Source organism: Mesocricetus auratus, unplaced genomic scaffold (assembly GCF_017639785.1).
Source record: "Mesocricetus auratus isolate SY011 unplaced genomic scaffold, BCM_Maur_2.0 Super-Scaffold_100691, whole genome shotgun sequence".
Classification (NCBI taxonomy): Eukaryota; Metazoa; Chordata; class Mammalia; order Rodentia; family Cricetidae; genus Mesocricetus; species Mesocricetus auratus.
This window is the reverse complement of record NW_024429267.1, coordinates 30,949,315-30,974,444: the sequence shown is the minus strand read 5'-3', so window position 1 is coordinate 30,974,444 and position 25,130 is coordinate 30,949,315. Positions and strand designations below refer to the sequence as shown.

At 40.1% G+C, this 25,130-nt stretch overlaps 1 protein-coding gene across 2 annotated transcripts; it reads right to left on the bottom strand.

Moving 5' to 3' along the window:
• Nucleotides 1–678: 678 nt before the first annotated feature.
• Nucleotides 679–23,432, bottom strand: LOC101834040 (phospholipid scramblase 1). Of its 2 annotated transcripts, XM_005080734.4 has the most exons (9): nucleotides 23,280–23,432; nucleotides 16,252–16,277; nucleotides 14,936–15,016; nucleotides 12,475–12,719; nucleotides 10,834–10,876; nucleotides 8,934–9,154; nucleotides 8,659–8,820; nucleotides 4,601–4,762; nucleotides 679–3,605 (listed from the first exon to the last, which is right to left on the bottom strand). In XM_005080734.4, the coding sequence occupies exons 2-9, from the start codon at nucleotides 16,262–16,264 to the stop codon at nucleotides 3,546–3,548; spliced, it is 987 nt and encodes a 328-aa protein (XP_005080791.1). In that variant the 5' UTR covers nucleotides 16,265–16,277; nucleotides 23,280–23,432; the 3' UTR covers nucleotides 679–3,545. The 2 variants fall into 2 exon arrangements, with proteins under 2 accessions (XP_005080791.1, XP_012976464.1); XM_013121010.3 differs by lacking the exon at nucleotides 16,252–16,277 and having other exon boundaries at nucleotides 23,280–23,431.
• Between the last annotated feature and the right edge of the window lie 1,698 nt (nucleotides 23,433–25,130).

Sequence of the window (25,130 nt, the reverse complement as noted above, 5' to 3'; positions counted from 1 at the left end):
ACTTAAGCTCTCCCTCTTATCTACAATAAACCTTCTTCAGCATACCTAGGAGCAGTCATGGCCTTTCTTTTTTATTTCTTTTTTTATTCACTATGACCTACTATCTTGCTATAACAGCAAATTTCATGAGATCAGTTTACGAAAACTCTTCAACATCTGCAGGGGTGGGGGCTGGAGAGTGGGCTGCTAGGGTACAGTTTGCACAAGATAGGGACTTACATGTGTTTAGTGAAATGTTGTTTACTCTTTTGACTTTTCGAGGGGCCCACCACCCAACTCCCAAATAAATCACACAAGGAGTCTTAGTGTTACTTTTGAATGCCTGGCCTTAGCTTGGCTTATTGCTAGCCAGCTTTTCTTAACCTTTCCCTCTGGGCTTTATCTTTCTTACTTCTGTATATCTTACTTTACTTCTTTCTCCATGGGGGTGGCTGGGTGACAATCCCCCTCTCCTTCTTCTCTTGCTGCTCCTCTTCCTCCTAGATTCTCCTTCTATTTATACTCTCTACCTACCAGCCCCGCCTAGTCTTGCTCCTGCCTTGCTATTGGGCAGCAGTTTGGCTCTTCATTAGACCATCAGGTGTTTAGACAGGCAAAGAATCACGGCTTCACAGAGTTAACCAAATGCAGCATAAGCAAAAGTCACACACCTTAAGATAATATTCTACCACATACATGTTAGAGACATTGTTTCACTTTATTGATCTCTCAACATTAGTAAGTACAAACTTTAAACATAACTTTAACCATCACAGATCATATTTCTTAAGTTCATTTTTCCTATCTCCCTTTACTCCTCCCTGCTAAATGACTACAGAATTCTTAACAGATAAAAATTCTAGAGAGGGACTAGGAGTTAGATTCCCTGATAGGCAGAGAGGAAGTGAGGACATGGCTACATAGTAAAGATAGCAAACTTCCAAAGGGCTGTTTTCAACTTCACCCTCCTGACCCAAGACAAAAAGCTGGCAGCTTAAAACAAGGGTCTAGTGACCTTTTTCTCTTATTGTCAGAGCCAAAGTGGCATTTTTAAGTTTTAACTACCACACCTTAGACATCCATGAAACAGAAAGATTCCTCTCTGATCTGCAAGCAATTCCCTTGCCCATGGACAGTGCCTGAAATGTTAGAGGCTATTGTTCATGGGAGATAACAAACCACATGTTTCTACTAAACAAGTTTGTTTGACACTCGATGCGCTTTATCCCATGTGGGTGGGAGGTTTACAGTCAGGACATATTCAGGATGGACGCTTGTCCCTGATTGGACCTGACAGGCAATACTTAAACCACTGCCAACAGTGCAAACAGTGGCCATTTTTTTTTTTCTGGAAAACCAGGCATGAACATGGCCAGAGCCTATCCACCTGGCCAGTATCTAATTAAAGCTTGTTTCAAATTTGGTTTTCAATTATGGTAGTGGTCTTATTCTCCACTGGTGGGATTCACACTGTTCTTAGGTCCCCTGCTGAATTTGCTGAACAGGTTCAAAACCTGGTCAGGACTTATTTATAGAGCAGTTATGGGCCAATCTGTCCTCCTTGTCTGTCTTCAAACTGAACTCTTAATTAGGGGAGGAAGACTCTTCAGAGACTTAAAAACGCAGCCCTCGAGAAGAGAGTGGGTTTTTGGCTTCCTGACTTCCCCCTGTGCTTTATGGAGGGTCTTTTCCTCTGTTTGTTCCAACCCTGTTTTCTCACTCCCAGTAACAGCCTCTCTTCAAATGCCCATTCTGTTTGCTGTGTTTGAGCTTTCTCCATGGTTACCTCTCAAGCTTGAGATTTTCCCTGACTGTTAATTCTTTAACTGGAATAGTAAATGAACACCATCAAGAGCCCTATATGGTAACACTAGTCTATAGCAATGATAGAGATTTTATTCCATAAAGAGTAAGTTGTGCCCTTAACTAAAGACAGACCATATTCCATTTAAAAATAAAAGCCATAGTTAAGGATGTAATTGAATTGGTAGAGGGCCTAGCTCTCCAAAAGGCCCTGGGTTCCCCAGAGATGGGGAAAACTGTTATTTGGGGTGCTGTAAAACCATGCAACTAGATCCCTCTGTGGATAGGTAAAAGGTCTATTTAAGAATCAACGATGGATCTGTCTCTGGGTAATTAGAATAGCAAATGGCAGAAAGAGCCTTGCCAGTTTAAGGGCAAAGGTCGCAGCAGGGGGAGGCATGCGAGGCAGAACAGCCTGGGAGGTAAAACAGGCAGAGAGGCAAGGGAAACCTAACAGCCTAGGAACTTGATGGGGACTTTGACCATTTACAGGCTCCTTCGCTTTAATTAGGAACTATATGATCACTGAAGGGGTGGGTAAGCGAAGTAATTGCTTTTCCTGTCAAGCAAAATGCATGCCGGTCACAAGATTGCTAAGGAATGGGGCCTTCCGGTTTTTGGTGTACCCACTAGCAATCCTTCTGTTTACCCGGTCAGAGTTCAGCCTCAGCTGAGTCCAGAGTGCTGTTTAGAGCATTGCCAGTAGCACTACCATTAGGGGGTCCACCTTCCAACAACAACTTAAAAATAGATATGTAGGTTTTTATTTGAGGTATTCAACTGTAGTTGTAGTCAATAATTGATGAAGTTTACATATGTTCCATTTACTTAACATCTGAGCAGTAACTGATTATTCTAGAATTACTAGAATTACAAGAGCTAAACATTTCATGTGCCACCAGAAAATTTTTGAGTTTTTAAAATGAGTCTTCCTTTAGTAGAAAATCATGACTTCCTTTATTCACTTAAAAGTTGTCAATACAAGTCTTATCAGGTGGAGTATGATGGCACAAGCCTTTAATCCCAGCACTCAGGGAAGAAGCAGGAGGATCTCTGTGAGTTCAAAGAGCCAGATCTCTATAACAAGGTCCAGGCTAGCCAGGGCTACACCTTGAGACCCTGTCACAAAAGCACGCGCGCACACACACACACACACACACATACACAGTACCATTATAATATAATATATTTAACTATATTATATTATTATGTTATAAATATGTTATTAGTATAAAAAGTATATAAGTAGACTGACATAACTATACTGATTTTCTAAAGAGAGAACAAAAACCCATTTACTGTTTCCTTACTAATGACTATATTGGGTAATAATTAACCCTAAGGTAAAGGAAACAGGATCATATTTTAAAGGTTTTAAATAGATAGTATTTATAAGATAACATAGGTCTTTTGTGTAAATTATAATTACGTTTATGTGTAATTTCACATTAAATTACAATATTTAAATTTTTATAAAGTGAAAAATGAATCAAAGGTTGTGATCCAAAGCATTTTTCTTAGACAATGTCATTTCTATGTGTAAAATTTCATATATTTTCTCACTACTTCACAGTGAACACTTTAGGGATGTATAAAAAGTACTGAACATAAACTATAATTTCAAAGCACAGTTGTACAACAGGAGGTATAGGCATCATAGGTTGATCGGCACAGTTGTTCCAGTAAAGGAAGAGCCGTGTGTCTTCCTTTTAGATAGTGTCCCTCAGAATGTATCCTTAAGTCTCTTGTGGAAGCTCAAGGAACTACTGCCATACTCCTGCTCTTTGGTCCTCGTTTCCAGTTCTTTCAAAAAACATGAAATCCTGAAGAAGAAGAAGAAGAAGAAGAAGAAAAAACAGAAGAGTTTTTAACAGCAAAACAGAGAGCAATCTCCACATACAAAGGGAAGCTAAAAACTAAGCAGCATAAGAACAATGGGAAAACCCAGCTCAGCAAGCTCCGCCTTTCCCTGCCCACTTTATCAGCCATCAGATCAACCCTTCTCCCTTTGCTCTGTTCAGTGTCACTAATGTCCTCATAAATTAGTCCTCCAGACACCACGTTTTCATATCCCCCTTGAAATGTTTTTTTCTTGCTTCCTTAACTTTTGTTAGTCCTTTCTAGGAATGTAATGTCTTTAGTGACAGGAGTTGCAGGCTCAGCTTTTGACTTGGGGCTGATGCAGCCTTCTTGGTCAGAAAGCATCACTGGAGGAGTTCACTGGCCCTGGGCCAGCAGCTCCCCTATGAACGGCTAACTGGCTCCCCAGACCATTTTGCCCTATGAGGGTCTAGCCTGACATCTCTCTGTGACTTCTATCAAATCTAGAGGCTTTATTTCTTGATCTCTTTTATTTCCCTCTCCCCTTCTAATCATTTGCCAATCGCTTGGCTTGAATGATTGCGGTGCCACTTCCTTTCAAGTCACCAGGATTTATCACAGAGTCACCAGGATTTATCTTTGTAAAGTTGGATTTCTAAAATTTTGTCTAATTTTAAATGAACAAGCTAATTTAAATTCTTCATGACCTAGTCTGTACCTAAAGAGCTGCCATCTTCCCCAAAGCACTAATCTTGTGCCTTAAGATAATTCTTAGCCCCAAGATCTTTGTCTTTTGGCCAAATATGGTTTCCTCAATCAACTGTACTAGACTGCGTCCAGTGTCATGCTAAATGGAATTTCAGACCAAGTTGAACTGTGATGAGTAGTGATAGAAAACCCTGTCTACTTCATAAGCCATTTTTAGAACACACAATTTTGGAATACAAAATGGTTTCAGAAAGACACTGATAAAGAGGATTAGCGGGAACAGACTTACTATGAGGAAACACGCCCCAAGCATCACAGCCTTCATCTTCACATCAAGGTCCAGTGGGAACTGGATCCCAAAGTTATCTGCATCTGTGAAGGCCTCTTTCACTAAACCAGACCACTGCTTGGAAATTTTGCCAACTACAGATTCTTCATCTAAAGACTTGAGCTGCAACAGCAAAAATAAAGTCATAAACATTTCCAAAAACTAAATGGCAAACACACTTTCAAAGTACGCAATTCAATGAAACAAATATCGCATTAAATTTCATAAGCTGTCAAACACCAACAGATTTAAGTAGGTCCCTACAAGTATTGATTGCACACGGACCAGAATAACATTCTTTGGTTCCTGGTGAGACAGACAGTATAAATTCTTACACATAAGGCAAAGCAGATTTTCATAGAAAAAAATTAATTCTTCATTTGTACTTTCTAGTACCATTGGGAAAATAATAATTACAACTACTGTTCAAATGCTGCCTCAAGACACTTAGCTGTCTTGTCGTCTTGACAGTTTAAATGTATTAGAGGCTTACTGCCACCCATGGGCAGTAGGTGGCAGTGGGGGGGGGCTCATGAAATGCAAAAGCCAAGAAAGGCAAGCTGGTGGGTGGAAGGGACCAACAAGAAGCTCCATGGAAGGTTCCTAGGACAGACAAAGGATACAAGAAAGGCAGTATATGAAACCAGATTTCCAAAGTGAAAAGCTTCTCATTTGGGGACTCTGTGGTAGCAAAGCCCTGGGTCTCATTTTACAGTAGAACAGGTAGGGCACAAACTAAAGTCACTCCACAGAGGGCATGTAGATGATCACCAAGTATGTACACATAAGCTTGAGCCAAAGGAGGAGGAGATAGATGTGTCCTTTCCAAAACTGCAAAAGGCATCAAAGGAGGGAGCAGCCTCCTTTAAAGCCCTTGCCTCAGACAGGATCCACCAAGCAAACATGGGGACATTGAGAGGTAGCCAACATCGTGGTGTGGCTGGAGGAGGATGGTATGTTAAATGTGTTAATTTTTACTTCTAACATGAAAGAAAAGTCACAAACTATTGCTCATAGAATAGTACTCTCATCCTACACCCACACAAAGCATAGTATACTTTCTCTTCCTCAAGAATTAGGTTTTATTATATGTCTAATTTGATGATAGGGTATGGCAGATGACTTGAATGTCCACCATGGCTAATTTGCTTTGCCTAGATGATCACCAATGAGCAGTATCACCCACTGAGATGCTGTGGGTACAGTCCTAAGACTTACCTTCCTTGAGCAAATGTCAAGTTACTTCCTGGCTCAAGTTAGAGCCATTTACATGAGCTTCCATCAGTAGAGAGAAACTCAGCTGTACTAGAGGCCAAGATATGAACACAGTGATGTTGATTTCAGATCATTAACCATTGCAATTGCATCAGATATGACATTGGATAAGCTGGCCTAAAACAAATCCTCTTCTGCAATATCTTAGCACTTTATGTGCAAATAGCTGTCATAAGCTTTTATAATCAGTCATAAAGGGCCACACAAACCAAGACTAATAAAGGACTAGATGCAAACAGTACTTAGCAAAGTGCAAAGTGGTTTACCACTCATACATTCCTGTTCTGCTGTTTATTGTATAAATCAAGAAAAGTAAATGTTTTAAAAAAAGACATTAGTAAAATAGAAAAATATGATACCACTCTATGATGAACATTATGGGAATGGGCGTCTTTCTGAGAAGATCTTATTCTCGATTAATCTTTTCCTTGATGAAGTGAGATGAAGGCTGCAGAGGTCATGTGGCTGTGTTAGGTTAATCATTTCTCAACCTGTGGGTCATGACCTATGGAGGTCCCATGACCCTTTCACAGGGGTCACAGATCAGACATCCTGCATATCAGATATTTTTATTATGATTCATAATAGTAGCAAAATTATAGTTATGAGGTGCCAATGAAAACAATTTCACAGTTGGGGTCCATCATATGAGGAACTGTGTTAAAGGGTCGCAGCATTAGGAAGGTTGAGAATCACTGGGCTAATGCATAATGGCTCCTTGGTCATCCAGTGAGAGAGCAGAAGAGCAGGTTCAGACTGACATTTAAGATGATTCACATCCAGGCAGGATGAAGCAGGCCAGCCTCAGGTTAGTTCACACGACTAGAAAAGGATGCAATTTACATCTTACAGACTACTATTTCTTGAACATTCCATTTTATATTTTCAGAGCCATTATTGACTATGGGTAATGGAACCTGTGAAAAGTAAAACCTTGAAAAGTTGAAACTTTTAAACTAATCACATTGAAGCTGTCATTAATAAGTTGTAATCATCTGCATTTGGATCCTCAGCACCCACGTAAGAAGGTGGCGTGTTAGGCAAATGACTGTGTTCCACTTCTTCTAGGAAAAGTGTACTCTGGAATCTTGGTTAGAAAGTATCTACAGAATATGGCATTTAAAATGCTCTAAGAACTTAGACTTTTCTTGACAGTGAGACAAGTCTGATCCTGGCAGCACCCATTACTTCAGAGAGGAAGATGGGCATCAAAGAAACTTGATATGGAGTTTGCCTTCAACATGGTAGGGATAGCCATTTGGACAAGAAACTGCTTTTTTTCTGAACTGCTTGGCAGCACCCTGTCCCAACTGAACAAGCATGTTACAAAGAAAAATAACTACTGAACTTATCAAGGAACAGATGGTTCTTCAAGGTACCTGCTTCACAGAAAAGTTTGTCAGACACTTTGAGCCTATAAGCTAAAGAGATGTCTCTGTCATTTCTAGAGTTTATATATTATCCTTCAGGGCTTTTGATGAAGTAGAAGACAGATAGTTATGGTTATGGTTTTCTTTAGTTATGATAAAAGATAAGTCACATAAAATTTCAGACTCACAAAGTTAGGATAGATGATATTTTCTTTAAATTTTGCCTAATGATAGTGGACTATATATTGTTAACTATAGTTCTTGCTTGATCACTGTTTTCTTATCTATAATTTTACTATGTTAAAGTTAAAACCTTCCTTTATATATTTAGACAGAAAAGAGATTATGGGGGATGTCCTTCTGTATGATGTGAGTATGTTTCTTTTATTGTTTGATGAATAAAGTTGATTCAGCCAATGAACAGCCAAGATGTGGCCAGGCAGGAAGAATAGGCAGGGCTATCAGAAGAGGAGAAATATGGGAGGAGAAACACAGAGAGCGAGTCGAGAGCGAGATGCCAGGTAGCTGCCGAGGAAGAATGAGGTCCAGCATCACCATAAGCCAAGACCACGTGGAGATACACAGATTAATAGAAATGGGTTATTAGTTAAAAGAGAGCTAGCCAATAAGAAGCCTCAGCCATCGGCCAAACAGTTCATAATCAATATAAGCCTCTGTGTGTTTATTTGGGGTTAAACGGCTGTGGGACTGGGCAGGACAGAAACTTCATCTTCAGCACACTTTCCTTACCTTGGGATGCCGAGCAAGGGAAGAAGGAAACAAGGGTCCAGGAAACCCATTTTAGGGGCTTGGCCATACAAAGTATAAATATACAGTAGCTAGTGTGCTTGTGTGTGTGGGTGTTTATGTTTGTGCATATCAGTATGCATTTGGGTGGAAGCCAAACCTGTAGACAGGGTTTAATGCTCTCCACCTTATTTTTGAGACTGCATCTCCTGACGGCTGAGGAAGCTAGGCACCATACCCCAGGCAGTTTTTTTTTGTCTGCATCTCCCCAGTACTGGAACATAGGCACGTGCCTTTATGCCATTCTACTTAATGAATGCTGGCGATGCAAAGTAGATTATTACACCTGCACAGCAAGCACTTAGTCACCTGAGCTATCTCCTCCCCAAAACTTATAAAGGTTTTAAGTGCTAGATTTGTTTTTCTTTTCTGGCCTCCCTCCCACAACTACAGACTTCTGCTTTTTATCTACACTGACCCTTAATCAGAGTAATTGTAAATCATTAATCAGACGGGCACACATCAATTTACACTATTTAGGTAATGCATTAGGAACTAACTTCCTATAGTAATATATTCTTTTCATGTGAGGAAAACACATCCTGTAGACATTCTGATACTTCTTACCTCAAAGTCAATGTCTGTACAGCAGCTGCATGCAACACATGGACCAACAACTTTTAGAACATCCTCCTTCTTCTCATTTTGAAGAGTGAATTTTGGCAGACAAGGATGCCATGTCTGAGTCACATACCCTACCGGCACACCAGGAGGAGCCTGGATTTCTATCTGCAAAAGCAAGAGTGCATGTTGAATGTAACCATGGCCAAACCATCCAGGTGTAATGCATTCTTGAAAACTCTTATTGCACTTCTCAGTTGCTGTGGGAATGTCACACTGACCTCCTGGAGGCAGCAGGGAAAGAAACAGCTACTGCATCTCAGGGGTCTCTGCAGAGTCATGACTTCTCGGCCCAGATTATCCAGGATCCTCAAGGTGAAAGGTCTAGATGCTCCACAACAGTTTCGAGTGCAGCAGTCAGTATCTTCCACTGCAAAGTAAACTCTCTGCCCAAGGCTGTTCTTGATTTCATATTTGTTATTTGTTTCAAAGCCTATTAAAACTGAAAACACACAGGGGAAACCACATTGACCACTTTGTTAGGAAAGGTGACTCTCTCCTAAGGCAGCAGTGGGAAGGTGTGCCTGAGACTGCAGGGAGCAGCAGGAAAGGGGAGACAAGCAGTGGAGAGGCGATCTGGATTCGGGACATGGTAGTGGGAAAGGAGGAGAATATTAAGGTAAGGAGGAAAGATGTCCATATGTGAGACTTCCTAAGGAAGCAAGATGCATCTCCACCTCCAAGGACTCTATCACAAGGGGCTCCAGTGTCTGTGACAGTGCAATGGTGAGGGAGAAGATGGGGCTAGATGTGTAGATAAAACTCATATCATCTGGCAGAGTTTTGCTTTAGGGCTTACAGAATATATATATATATATATATATATATATATATATATATGTGTGTATATATATATATATTTGTGTGTGTGTGAGTGATTTTTGAGCCACACACACATTACATACATACATACATACATACATACGTACATACATACACACACACACACACACACACACACACACACACACACACACACACGCACACACACTTCTCCCCTGCCATTTTAGCAAAAGCAATGACAGGGATTTTTCTAAAAGTACAGGAAAGCAAAATGGAAACCAATCTGAGCAGGACTCCGAGCTAGGGAATACATAACATTTAGCTCAGAAATAAATAATTCGAAGTGGATGGGAGGTGTTAGACAAGAGGTATAGTGCTTAGTAGGCAATGTCTTCAGTCCAAGTCTACAAGGTTTATACACCATGGGCCAATAGAGTGAAATACCCACAGAGCTTCAAAAGATGGGCCTTGCTATACTGACTTTCACTGTGATCTTCTATTTTTGTTCAGCCAGGAAGACAGAATAAACGTCCTTCCTTGTTCATAGCTCTCTGGTACTAGAGTCATGGTTCATCAGAAGAATGTTCAAAACCATCAGTAACTATTTAAAATTTGTAGACGCTCAAAGTCTCTATGCCACCTGTGTGCAAGGACTTTGGGTTACACGGAGATGTTCTTTGTTGTGAGGGATTCATTGAAGTGCCTTTGGTGGCGTTGAGACAGTCCTTGAGCTCTACATTCATGGGAACTTCCTGTTTTCCAACAGTTGGCTGTCACTCAACTGATTTTAAGCAGGCAACTATTATCCAATCTACCGTTGTTTTAATATCTTAATCTCAGAAATCTTGGTCATGAAATTTGAAAATAGTTTTTAGTCTCTAATTTTCCTTGTGTTTACTAAAAAAATGAAAATTGAAACAAAAGTTTTATGCCATTCCTGTATATTTAGATCTGAATACAGGGATATCAGTAATGCATAATACACACTGAAAATGCAAAATCTGAGTAATTTGATTATTACAGTACATATAATATAAGAAATTAAATAAAAATTTGTTTTTAAAAAGACAAAATTAAGTACTTCCTGTTTTAAAAAGACCTGAACATTAAAAACCAGCATACATTAGAGTTACACACACACACACACACAGCACATAGTATCTTAAAGCTTATAAATCTAAGAGTTGTATTAAAATGTTGAGAAGCACTGCAAGAGAGACATCTGTAACCTCCTGGCTGAGCCTCCCACAGACTGCTGTAGGGGAAGCAGCTAGCAAGCTTGTAACTGCATGAACTGCTTCTACTTCTATAAATATTATCACTACAATGCATACTCACCTTCCAGAAGCTCAATTTGCTGATGAACCAGAATCTGATCTATCTGTTACAGAAAAAAAGACAACATGTTCTTGAAATTAGTTATTAATGTTTCATATTTGTATTGCTTTTCATTTAAAAGGCACTATTTTTAAAAATTTTAAAACATTCGTGGAAATTATTTATTATAAGATAACACTCTGGTCAAATAAATCTGATTTATAACAAGTCCCTGTATATATAAAACAGTATTCTTTCTAAAAGTTTCTAAAGGAATATTCATTTTGTTTTAACTTCTGTTCTACAAGATGGTAAAGATGTGTGACCAATGTCATCATTTGTAATATGGGTAGATTTTTTCCTGTTTTTGTATAGGATCTTAATTTTTAAATCAAGCTCTTTTGAAGTTATTTATTTAATTGATAAGACTTTCCCCATCTTACACTTTTGAGTAACCTGTGGAAAATTAAGCTCACACAGAGTATCCACAGAGATGCCTGAATGACTGAAAACTGGATAGTTACCACAAGGCTATTTGTTTATGTTTATCAATTGAGCATGCTTATTACTCCTATTTCACCTAACTAATTTCCTTTATCAAATAATTGCTAAAAGTCATACTGTTGTATTGTTGGATATTTGATCACTGTGAACCCTGAGTTTGTGTTTGTGTTAATTAAATAAAATCAACCTTTGTTCAGGAGACCTAGTTAGCAACTATTTGACAGGGAGTAATACTATAGTCAGAGAATGTCTGACTGGGAGCAGAAGGATGCTCTCTTTTGGAGATGCCAGAGAGAAGGTCCGGTGGTTGTTACTCAACCTCTCTGAGCTAGCAAGTTTTCTCCCTAGTCTTTGATTCTCGAGTCTTATTGATACATAAAATAGAGATTTAATTAAAAGCTATATTTGGCAAAAGCAACAGAGCCAGTTCCTGTGGGAACTGAATTCCTGCCAGGCCACAGCCCGAGCAGTTGAGCCACTGCCAGAAAAGCAGGCCAGAAACTGTGGAGCAGCATTTGTTGGCTAACACAGCAGTAGATTCTAGTGAAACCTCTGTGACGACAGAAAAACAACACTGCTGTAGCTTGCTATCGTGAAATGCAGCATATTCATGGCTTCTTTTTATACATTGGATTTTTAAAAAAACCTATCACTCAAAGGACATAAGCAACAGCATAAATATGAATTTTATTGGTGGTAAAAATATGAGTGATATTATCAGGGCATGAACTGGGGTCAACACGAAAGAACACCAAGTTTAGTATCAAAGTCCAGATTAGAAGGTCAGTTGGGGACAAAGTACACAATTTTTTGCACCGAGTTCTTTTCTTCCGAGAAACCTGATAATTGCAACACCTGTATATCAGAGATTTTCCTGTGATTCAGTGAAACAATACGTGAACTGAACAGGGAACTGAACTGAAAGCAGTGCTTAATAACTACTGTCTAGGTAAATTCAAAATGACAGAAAACACAGTTACTCTGCACACTAATATTCTCCTTCAAAGCGAATCTGATCTAGAAGAATTAGAAGTACCTAGTAGTAGAAATGTTATTTTTCTATTTCAGGCTTTTATAAATTATTGTCTGCTATCCCAGCTTAAAAACTTAAAGCACACATTTATTTTCTTCATGAGTAGTTCACACATTTACACTTGCCTGAGTTAAGTATTCCAACCCAGGTGGACAGTTCAGTGGAGGAGGTGGTGCTGGCATCCACGGGGTCGCTCCAGGCCCACCTGGATGATTGTATGCTGGCTGATTTTGGACAGGAAAGCCACCTGGACCAGCACCTGCATAACCTCCGGGTGGGACTGGGTAGCCAGCCTGGGGTACTGGATAGGGACCCTGGGGCCCTTGGTAGCCAGACTGGGGCATGAGGTAGCCATTCTGTTCTGGAGGTCCTGAAATAAAAGCAAGTAAAATAAATCATCACTGCACAGAAAAATCAGTTCATGAGAAATATCCCAATTATCTACAACCTGAGTTCTTATCTCAGAAACCTTATAGATATAGGATTTATTTGATGCTGTGACTGTTATCTGCCAGAAAATATGTTCTAGTAATTGGGAATGGGAAAGAAAACAGGCTGTGTCCTAAAGCCGTGAAATAACCCTTCTGGCATTCTATGACAGAGACTCAAAATTTGCACTGATGTGAAGGAATCTGTGAGCAAGATGGCGGCACAGGAGGTGGTCACATGATGTAGATTATGCTGACATCTTGACACGAGAAAGGAAAGGCTCTCTATGTGAAGGGCAGATGAGGCATGTTTCAGGTGAAATGCAAGACAATGTCAAAACTCTTACTGTGAGAAAAGAGGGAGACATACACACCCACTTGAAGCTAACTCTGAGGTGGACCGAATCCTTCTCTAACTCTCTGGCTTGTATCTTAAACTTGGTGGAAACTCCTCCAATGCTAGTTCTTTGGGAACTTAGCAGAGGGTTTCAAGCCTGGTCTCACAGTAGAAGAACCTGGTAATTCAGAAATCACCAGTTCCTAAATTCACAATTTCAGTTACTCGTAAGTGAAGCCATGTTTGACAACTGCTGCCTTAGAACCTTGAAACTTAGCCAGGCCATATTCTTTAATTATAAACATCTGATAAAGATCTAGGAGCCACAGGGCAGTTTCTATGACAATCTGTTTGCTCAGCAAAGAGAACAGACTTCGTCAACCCTCTGCCCAACCAGAGCACCTTGACAATCCCCAGGTTGCTTTTTTGAAGATGTGGCTAGCTGGCTGCTGGAAAATCTGAGTAAACCATTATCTGGGCATTCACAGAGGTCAGATAATGCTCACAATTGCATTTCATAAATGAAAATCTTTCCATTCTTTTATGCATTGGTTCAAAATACGATGTAAATTTTGTATCCCTGGTATATAATGATATGATTCGTCTACTTTTCTGAGACATGAAAAACAATAATCATCATAATTACAACACAAAGTGTTTTCTTGTCTCTTTTGGTAGTGGGAATTGGATTTATGTTCTCACACATACAAGGTAAACATTCTACAAATTTCCTTCATCCTGGCCTTATTTGTGACTTTTACCTTGCATTGGGCTTTTCCTAAATGCTTGAACTTAACCGCCTACCTGCCTCGTCTTACTATGCTTCTAGGATTATGGACCTGTACCTCTAAGCTTGGCGAAGAATAAAGGTGTCCATCGTACACGCCACAAAGTGGAAACAAGAACCCAAGGTAGCTTCCAGTGTTAAGTAGTCTTTTCATTTACCCACTACTTCACTGAACAAGATTAACCCCCAGTCCTGTATGACTCAGAAACACCCATGGAAAACTTCCCTAATTCTCATGACATGACCACAGTCTTCACAGCAGACGAACAGTCGATAAAATTAATTTTACAGTTCTTCTTTATGTTTAACCCTTACTGCATCTGTAAAAAATAGATACCCACAGACAAACACTGAATTGAACTAGAATCCACTGTCAGAAAGGGAGAACTGATGGGCAAAGGAGTTAAGACTGGGCTGGTTTAACCCACAGAAACAGGTGACCTGAACAAGGGGGAGCTCTTGGACTCCAGATTGATGGCTGTGTGGAAAGCATGGGACTAACCCAGACCCCCTGAATGTGGGTGTCAGTGAGGAGGCCTAGGTAGTCTATGGGGCCTTGGGTAGTATTTACCCCTGGCGTACAAACAGACTTTGAGTGCCCATGCCACAATATGGGAGGCTTTCTCAGCCGGGACTCTTAGGGGAGAGCCTAGGCCCTGTCCTGGATGAAATGACAGTTACTGGAGATCCACCATGGAGTGCCTCACCCTCCTTGGTGATCGGAGTGGAGATTGGATGCAGGATTGGGGTACCTGGTGGGGAGAGCGAGGGAAGAGGGGAGGGAGAGGGAACTGGGATTGACATGTGAAACAAGATTGTTTCTAACCTAAATAAAACTTCAAAACAAATATTCCTGTGGAAAACATGTGGAGCAAAAGAAAATGAAGCACAGCAAATCTGCCAAAATGTCTTTAATCAATTTCATGACAAAGAATTACTAAACTAAACACATAGGTGCCCCCACCCCCTTGCTTTCTCTCCCTTCCAAATTTCAAATGATGAGCGTTATTTTCCCTGCTGCAACAAGTTCTTACCTTGGAATGCTGCTGGAGGATACTGAGGGCCATACCCAGCTGGAAAATGTGTCCCTGGGTGAGGAGTCCCTGTTTGCATGCCTGCAATTCAGACAGAGGTACAGGCATGTCAGCTTAAATGAGACGCGCATTAGGAAAACCGAGCCCAGTGCTGAAACAGTGCGTGATGGAGAACTGAACCGGAAAAGAAAACTCAGCACGTGAGTTCTGTCTTGAAAGAGTTAATGTGAAGGAGACTTTTGTTCCAATCACATCGTGGAAACTGATTCCTTCAGTTGATTGACGTGTGTTTCGTGACTTTGAAATTTACCCTAAGTAGCTTAGAAACAGAGACCTATGCTAGCTATCACTCGAGAATATTTAATTTTACTTCTATGCATACAAATAGATGTGTATATATTTTATGTAAACTTATTCACATACATACACATTTTCTTTTTCTTTAGTCACAAACATACCTACATGCACACAGCTATGTAAATATAATAAGTAAAAAGGGGATTGTGCCAGTCAGTGGTCAAGTGAATTTCTCTAAGCTGAACGAACTGATAGCATGTAAAATAGCTCAGATCTACACAAATTTATATTTCAAGGGCTTTAATTTTGTCTTATAAAAACTTAGATCAATACAAAATTCACTAAGAAAACTAAGTGGTCTGGCCTGAAAGTTGTCGAATATACTCGTCAAAGCCAGGTTATGGTGAGATATGTATCATTATGACCACTTCAACGACGATGAAAGAGAAAGAAGAAAACATTTCTGAAACGATTTGACTAGAAATATTTTCCAAGATATGTAATGTTTTTCTTCTTAAAATTTAAATTCTGATAAGGCAAAAATCTTATATTGTAGACTTTATATGTTTTATTTAGAACTTTCCTGACAGGGAAGAAAGAGCAAGAACAATGTGATGAATATTACTAAATCCTAAAGGATATGTATATTATAAAACACACATCATGAAAGTATGTATCTGAACACTCTTCAGATATCAAAAACAGTATGACCAGGATAACCATTATGCATATAAATTGTGTCTAAAAGTTCAGAAAAGTTCTTTGGAGAAGATCCAGTACATTCTGCACAATATATCTGTCTGTACACCTGATGTAATCCTTTCTCTGTGACTTTCTTGTTATGAAATGAGACCTTGACATTTGTGTCTACCTTCTCCATTCTAGGATACTAAATAAGGATAATAACAGTGAATCAGAAGGGCAATTTCAAGAGCTGAATGAAACATTACAATCAAGTATTGGATTATCAGATGCTATTATAAAGAAGAGAAATAAATAAGTAACATGAATTTACTTACTGTGCTTTTCCATGATTTCAAGAGTCCTGAAAATAGAATACCTGACATTAGTCCATTATCTACAAATTTATAGGAGAGATGTGTCTACTCCAAGGTGTTCATGGACTATGCAGGCACAGGTCTGGTTAGTCCTCCTCATCTAGTTTAGCCTCATCTACTTACTCAAACGTTTGGGTTTGATCCTCATTCCCATACTCTCCTTCTTAGTAGGATTTCAGAAGTTTTGGTTGGTCATGGAGGACACATTTCTAAGAGTTTTTGGAAACAGGAAGATCCAAGAAGGAACACCCTGAAAGACCCACCAACTGGCAGCAGAGCTAAATGGGCAGCCTTCACAACCTGCACTTCTACAATAAACATGTGGCTCATATACGAATCTCTGACCTCAGCTGCTGGAATGGCCCAGCAAGGGAGCAGAAGTGAATTTCCAGGGCACAGGACTGGAGTCAGGAATCCAGGATCTATGGACTGTCCTGACCTTCTTGAGCCCCAAATCTGAGAAGGTTTGATACTATGTTCTGTGGATTAAAAGTTGCTTCTTACTAGGGGACATGGTTAAGGTTCTAATGGTGACAGCATTTGTGACATCTGACTATGTCTGTGGAAGTATGCATTACAACAAAATTTCTACTTGGTATTGTTCCCAGTAACTGGATCCCATCTTAGCTTTATCTACTACTGTCTAGGTACCACATACTGTAACTCTAAATGGCAACTCACTCTGTGTCTACTGATTACAACTGAAACATAGCAGACAAAAATTCCGTTGCTCAAAACTTTTATCTTGCATCCTCCTGACTTAAATTGGTACCTCCTCTCCTCTGGTACACTCCAGTGTTTTCTATCATTTTATTAACTCCCTGTACTGTGTAATTCTGAGTGACAAAGCATCCAATTAATGTGACTACATAACTAATTAAATCCAGTATTCTCAAGAAACAATGCCATCTTCCAGTTCATTTCAAAAGTGTTTAACCATTGGCAATTTTAAGTACAAAATTTCATATCTTAATAAAATACTTACTCCTAAGAATTATCATCCCAATTTTAAATACTTTATATGCAAGAAGTTCAGCAGTGATCAAACAAATCTCAAAAACTTTATACTAGAATAAATCTAAAAAATTATTTGTGTTATTCATTTAAACTTCTATATTTATTTTGAACAATAGGAACATGATTAACTAACCAGTAGCCAGCTCCAGGGGCTCTCCTCAATCCTTAAGGGCAGAAATACAAATTTTTTTCTCCAACTAATCCATTTGGCTAATAATAAACTAAGAAGCATGTGTAATTCCAGTAGAGCATAAGGTAATATAGGGCTATGTTAATCTTTCAGAGTCCATTATATGAATATATATATATAATGACATATATATCATAAAAGGAAATTCACACAAACCCAATGCCACGATCATCTACTTCAACATCAAATTTTCATTATGAAAAGTTATGCATTTAAAAGAATATCAGTTTTCATAAAATATGCCAAGATGACAAATCTTGAGTAGAAATAGGTGGTATCCTTTATTTAATATGTGTGTTAAACGTCTTTTAAGTTTTTACCTGCATAATTTATATTTTTAAGAATTATTTATTCTCATTGTCTGTATTTGAGTGGCTTTGCTTGCATGTATGTATGTGCACCATGTGTGCCTGGTGCCTAAGGAGGTCAGTAGAGAGCTATGGATCCTTTAGAACTGGAGTTAATGATGGCTGAGAGATACCATGTAGCTGCTAGAACCCACACGTGGGTCCTCTGCAAGATCAGTGAGTACCCTTAACCACCGACTGAGCCTTCTCATTATCCATAAGTCCCATCTTCCCTCCCTCTCTCCCTCTCTCCCTCCCTCCTTCCCTCCTCCCCTCCTTCCTTTTCTTTCTTGGCTTTTTCGAGACAGGGTTTCTTTGTATTGCTTCGGAGACTGTCCTGGAACTTGCTCTGTAGCAGAGGCTCTGGCCTCAAACTCACAGAGATCCACCCGCTTCTGCTTTTTGAATGCTAGGATGAAAGGCGTGCACCACCACTGCCCAGCTATGTCCCCTATTTCGTATGCCACTCTTTAATACATTTAGCTTACAAAAGCCCATGGCCTCAACTACACAAAAACTTTAAGGGATTGTAGTATTGTAGTTTTCAGCCATTTTCATCTTGCATCCAGAGAGCTTCGTGTTTCTTAAATTTTGCTTTTTGTTTTGTTTTATTTTGGTTTGGTTGTTTTGAGATAGGGTTTCTCTGTACAGCCCTGGCCATCCTGGGGCTAGCTGTATAGACCAGGCTGGTCTCAAACTCACAGAGATCCGCCTGTCTCTGCCTCTGCTGGAATAAAAGGCATGCACCACCACTGCCTGGCTCATGTTTCTTAAATTTTGTAACAGAGCCCAGAACTGGAAAAAAAAAAACCTTTCATAGTTTGAATTTCAAATAAAAATGGGAACAAATCCCTCTCCCTAAATCATCCAATGTTTAAGATAAACCAGCTCAACATCTCAAGTTTTAACTAACAATTTAATTAAAACTTGTTTTTCTTTTTACTGTGTGGGGTATGCATGCATGTGTACATGTGTATTTACATGTGTACATGTATATTCGCATGTGTGTAGACATGGACTGTTGATTAACGGGCTGAAATTGAACCTGATATCTTCCTCAGCTGCACTTCACCTTATATATTGAGAAAGGTTTTTCATTGAACCTAGAGCTTGCCAATTCCTGCTAGTCTATCTACACAGCTTGACTATGGGATCTTTGTTTAAAAGTATTTCTTCTCAGAATGTGGTTGTTTTGGTCTAGGAAGTTCTGTGAAGCCAGGAATGAAGGACATGCTAGAAAGAGGGGAATTCCTAAGCCTTGTCAGGAGGACCTCAAGAATGTGGTGCTGTAAGGTGCTGTCTGCATAATGTAACCAGCCCACAAGCCACTGGGTTCATCTGTCTTGGGGGCTAAAGAACATTTCCTCCTTGCACAGAAATCCCCGGCCAGTGCTCCTTTGTCTCTTTGGTGTTTTCTTATTTCACTTCAGCAGAGCTCCCTCTCAGGACACCTTTGAAAACGACTTGCAACTGTGTTCCTAACTGAAGCATGCCACTCCTTATTTCAACCCGATGACGTTTAAATAATGGTTTCTGCTCTGGTTTTTCTAAAATTTCAGAAAGTTTTCATGAAAAAGGAAATGATATTTATGATGTACCCAAAGGGGGAAAAATATGTAATAAACTCGCATGTAAACTGTCCCAGGTGGCTGCAATTTCCCCACAACAAATGAAGAACTTCAAGAAATACCCAGATTACGAAATTCTTTGCAACAATATTACATGACACATTTATAGGAAATTGAGGCATCATATACATATTAATGCAAATAGACATCAACTCAATTATGTAGAAGTTGTGTTGTTGTTATTATAATAGCAAATCACCATTTCTTTTCTGGGGTTTCTTGTTTTAAATTAATAAGTTTAATTAAAACATTTTTTTTCTTTTAGCTGTGAATGCATGCACTCGTATAGGTGTGTTTGCATGTGTGTAGACGTGGGCTGTACGTCAGAGAGCCAAAATTGACAATGGTATCTTCTTCAGTTGCATTTCACTTTACTTACTGAGCCAGTCCCTTCACTACACCTAGAGCTGACCAATTCCGGGTATTCTTTCTAGTCAGCCTGACTGTGGGAGCCACTGTCTCTGCTTCCGGCATGCTGGAATTTTAGGCAGTGGCCACACCTGCGGGGCTTCCGTGTAGAGTCTCTGGATCCCACCTGCAATCTCTGTGCTTGCACAACCAGTGAGGTTATCTACCGAGCCATCTCCTCAGCTCTTTCCTGGGTGTTTTTCATAATTGCAAAACATTCCCAACCTGGGACAGGGAGGAAACCATGAGGGACCATGATCGTGTTTCACAATCCATATATGGTATGGAAAACACCTGTCTCTTGTGATCTCGAAATTTCTATTGCTTTTAAATGCATTTTGGAATATATAACATTACCTGTGTCTATAAATCAAGTACAAATTAGATTGTGACTGTTCAATGCATAAGAATAAATGCCTCTCCTTAAATTATCCATTGTAGGAGATAAACCAGCTCTAAATCCCCAAAGCCTGATTCACCCTCACCTCACTGCTTTAAAACTTCCATTAGCATCTCAAAGCACTGAACAATTGAAACAAACAAACAAACAATGCTGTCATCCAAATAGCAAAGGCAAAATCACAGGAAGTCACATATCAAATAACTTTCATGTACTTTTGGCTACGTTTTAGTTAGTCAGAAACCGACTAATTTTTCACGAACTTTTCAGTTAAATTTTTAGGTAGGCTTTTCACATTGGCAAAACTTTTAACATAAACCCATTTCATCTGTTAAATTGTGGGTATGGTGATAGGTAAACCGAGGCAAATAAATATGCACATGTATTTCCACAAATGGGTGAGCATTTGGGGGCAGGGCACCCTTGACTGTAAACTTGTACAAGAGTATGTTGCATACAAATGCAATGTCCGCTGCAATAGTAAGTTTCCCTCTCAAAATCCACATCTCTATTTCATGCTTAGGAAGAGGAAACAAGCTTAAACTCTGAATGAAACATTGTAAACTTTAAATGAAAATAGATTGATTGGTGGTAGCGCCCATGCCTTTAATCCCAGCACTCAGGAGGCAGAGGCAGGCAGGTGGATCTCTGTGAGTTTAAGGTCATCCTGGTTTACAGAGCAAGTTCCAGAGAAATTGTCTCAAAAAAAAAAAAAAAAAAAGAGAGAGAGAGACAGAGACAGAGACAGAGAGAGAACTATACACCAACTAGAACATACTGAAAATGTAGTGGCCAAGTGTTCTACAAAACTAAGAAGTAAATTTAAAGAAGCAGAAATACATCTCGAAACCCAGTTATGCTTATTAGGTTCCTTTATGATTTCAAATGCCCTTCGGGGAAACCCGATAACCCGATGCTCACTCATTAATTACAGACATGTTTTGCTGAACTAAAGCTGTTGTTTAATACCACTTAGTACACTAACTTGGCTTAAGTTAATATGGTTCCTTTTCCCACTTTCATATTCTTGCCTTTGGTTCCCTGCGGAGGCAGGAGGCTTCCAAATTTGTTAGCAAATATCAAAGCCTTGGATTCCAGTTTATTCTTGTGTTAATAGTTTAATGGCTAGGTAAGCTTTTTTTCCAAGAATTTAATTTGAAAATGAATAGAACCCTTACTAACACACATTAACCAGAGAGCCCAGTTTATTGAGCCCTATTTATTTAAAACTGAACTACAAGCCTATGTTGTGTACACACATGGGCATATACGTTTTTATAAATATTTTCTGAAGAAATATTCACTTTGTGAATATGCCGTGGTTTCAAGGGGGGGTATTCCTGGACAGTATAAAGCTTATCCCGTCTATACTATACATACAGCATATATACTGTCTATACTATATACACAGGCAGTATAAAGTCTATATGTCTATACTATAGACTATGCAAAGCTCTATACAAACATTTCTCCAGTAACCTAGAGACCCGGGGCTGAAGAGGAAACTAAGTATTTGTATAGAATATTGACAGTGTTGTGAGTGAAAATGATGGGGCATGAATTTACTAGTAGTGGCTGTGCTGCCCTCAAGATAGACCAAAGTCTCATTCAAAGAAAACAATCTGTCATCATCCTGGCCACGTTGTTACAGATGTGGGTGTGTGCAGTGAGCACTATAGACAGGAGGGCTGACGACACAAGCAGAAATCATGAAGCTAGAATCTCATTTCATTCAGGGGAATGGGCAATCTGTGAATTACACATCAGAGGAGGGACAGGTCTTTAGAGGTGATGACAAGAGGGGCACAGGAGACAGTCACCCAGTCACACTCCACCTAACATTAAACTCCTTCCAGAAGTATTCTAATGCTCTCTGCCCAGAGGCAGGAACGCTGGCTTACCACCCCCTCTGTTTCCTTGTTTGTTTGTTATTCAAAGTGGTCCAATTGTTGTAAGTGCCCAGGTAGAACACTCTGCTGTTAGGAAAACTCTAGAAGGAAAAACCCCAACCTGCCTAGTGCTTTTCATTAAGCTTCATTTGCACTTAACCATTTAGTTCCAATCACTAAGCCAGAAGAAAGCATAATTGTTTGTCTTGGACCCAGGAGGGGATCACAGAAATCAATTCACACAGGGAAGAGCTGTGGATGTAGGAACTTGGTCATGTATTTGTTCGAATGAAAGCTGATTTTCACTCGAAAATTTATGCAATTTATATTAACTGATGCCAAAGTGACCGGACACTTTTGTTGCTGTTTTGTTATCTTTTTTTTTGTTGTTGTTGTTCCAAGTGATGAGATTTTGAAAAGTGACGCATTTTTAAGTCTTATACTAGTTAACAATTTCAGACAAGAGCTGACTATACCTGAAGAAACCGGGTCAGAGTTCAAGGTTATAGTGTAAAAGAAGCCTGAATCCACGAGTGATCTTCCACTCTGTCCTTTACCCCATTTATATTCCCTGTTTTGGTTATCTAGAATGCTATGCATGGTTTGCGTTCTAGCCATACTCTAAAGGGGCACTTGAGTCAGAACTAGCAGGCTTTTTGAACGGTTCTTTGTTTTTTCCCTTCCCTTTCCCTCAAAGGGAATTCAACTTGGACTCTGCACGTTTGGTAAGAGTGTTAACCACTGAGCTACAAGTGAGCCCAGCCTCTGTCCCTGATTCAGGGCTGCTCTGGGCTGTAAAGCAGTGCACTAAGCTGAAGAAGGTTCCATGGGGACTTTGAAGGAAATTACGCCAGTTTGGTTCCCTGAGCAACGGTAGGGACAGCAGGGCTTCTGGCGGCGTTCTCGCTCCACTTCCGGGGTCACTAACTCAGGTCTTTCAGCCAGTTCCCCCAATCTCCAGACCGTAACTCTGCCGCCTGAGCAAAGGGTCCCCAGTCCTCGCTCCTGCTCATCCCTCAACCCTCGCCTCCGCGTCCCATCCTGGTACCCTGCTCCTGCATGCACACTATCCCAAGCTCGGTCCTGGGTGGCACAGAATGCTGGACTCACCTGAGGCTCCTTTTGCTTATCAGCCGGGGGAGCTGAAATCAGGGATGTGATCAACTTGTCCTGAATCTCAACCCCTTTGTAACGACGCAGCAGCACCTTCCTAGAAGCCTCGCAAAGGGACTCCGAGTGAGGCTACGGAACACACTGCACCCAGCACTCCAGGATCCTCCAGCTGTGCTCTGAGGCCAAGCAGTCCACCTTCCCGCCCCGCCCACAAGCAGCTCTCTGACTGGCGGGTGCGAAAAGGAAGTGGGGTTTTGATGGCCTTGGAAGGGAAGGTCGCTTATCACCTGGGGAGTGGCCTCTTCTGGGAAGTTTCTTTACATTGCCGGATCTCAACCGCTCCAGCCATTGGGTTCTTTCTGTGCAGGAAGATAAAAGTTACTTTCCTGCTTTGCACATTTCCAAAGGGGTAAAACTTGCATTCTCAAGTTTGTTGAACTCTTTCCCTGGTAGCATTTTTCTCGCTTTTTAAAAAGCCTTATGGCTTTTACAGTCGTTTGATTACAGTCTGTAGAAAATTACTGCCCTTGACTGGAAAACATGCAGGTTTGGTTTGAACTGCTGTTTGCTCTCTGGGGAATCAGCATCTGCTTTTGTATAGGACACGGAGGTTCTTACATCCCAGCCTGAGAAGAACCGCCTGACTAAAACTACATTTAAAGGCCATGCTTTCAAGTTTCCTATTTAGTATGTCTGGTCTGTCTAAGAAATCTCCCTGTGTCGCAGAAGGTAGTTTTTCCTGCCTCGACTGTTCTGAATCATTTGGTATTCTTTGGGGTGCTGCGTTTATTAGTAAATGACAGAAGAAGGTTACAGGTGAATTCTAACTGGTGAGCTCATCCTTCTTTCCCTGTGATTGGTGCATTTCTAAGTATATTCAAGCAAAAGAAAATCTGGATATCATCTTGTATCTGTGCTTATATTTCTGGACACACATAAACATGTATGCATAGGATATATTTTTTCTTCATAGAAGTAAATGGTGTGAGGAATTCCCACATCATTGTCAGCAGTAAAAGAGCAAGTCTTGAGAAAGGTGAAACTCACATATGAAAAGACCCTGAGAGCATAGCCCACCAATACTGGAGAAATGGGCCCTGAATTTACACAGCGCAAGATTTGTGGCTTGCTTTTATGGACTTGGGATATTTATCACTATTCTTCACCTGATGTCATACTCAGGCCAAACAAGGGCCCTTATTACTGTCCCCTTCTGCATAAAAGGGTTTATTTCATTTGAATTTGATAGTATGATTATAGCTACTTGTGAGTCTTTTTTTCCCAAGCTTAAGCAGTTTATTTGTAAGTAAAGCCTAGCCTACAGTCTTGAAACCATTAGAACAACCTAAGAGTCTTCTTTCTGCCCTCACCTGCACCTGTTGTGTTTCCTAGACTAACTTCTCTTAGCAGTAGCTCCAAGACAGTCTCTGCCACAGGTGAGACAGGGTTTCCAGGGAAGCAGCTGCATGGTAGTGAGTCCATAAGGTTTGTTTCTCCTCCTGATGTCTTCGTGCCTCAGGTCCACCTAAGTTTTCTCCTTGGAAAAACTAACCATAGCAAACGATTTAAATATTGTATCCCTAGCACTAATTCCTTATGAATAATAGGAGGTTAAAAACAAAACATTAAACAGGTAGCAACTTAATGGACATGTCCATGTTGGTGCTGTATGTGGATACCTAGCAGCATTCTAAGACCCAGACTCTGTACTAGGCTTTAAGTATATGGTCTATTCACAAAAGGTGAGAAATGGTTCAGCCACATACAGAGGGTTGGGGGCTATGCAATGAACTGACAACTCATAATTCTATTCACATGTTGTATTTTGAACTAGGTTGAAGGGCCACA

Excerpts from the sequence above, each read along its gene's own strand:
- LOC101834040 (XM_005080734.4), bottom strand. Across the intron at positions 12,720-14,935 it reads TCCTCCAGCAGCATTCCAAG|GACCTCCAGAACAGAATGGC; the intron begins GTAAGAACTTGT and ends CTTTTATTTCAG. Across the intron at positions 8,821-8,933 it reads TTCCCTGCTGCCTCCAGGAG|ATAGAAATCCAGGCTCCTCC; the intron begins GTCAGTGTGACA and ends TTGCTTTTGCAG.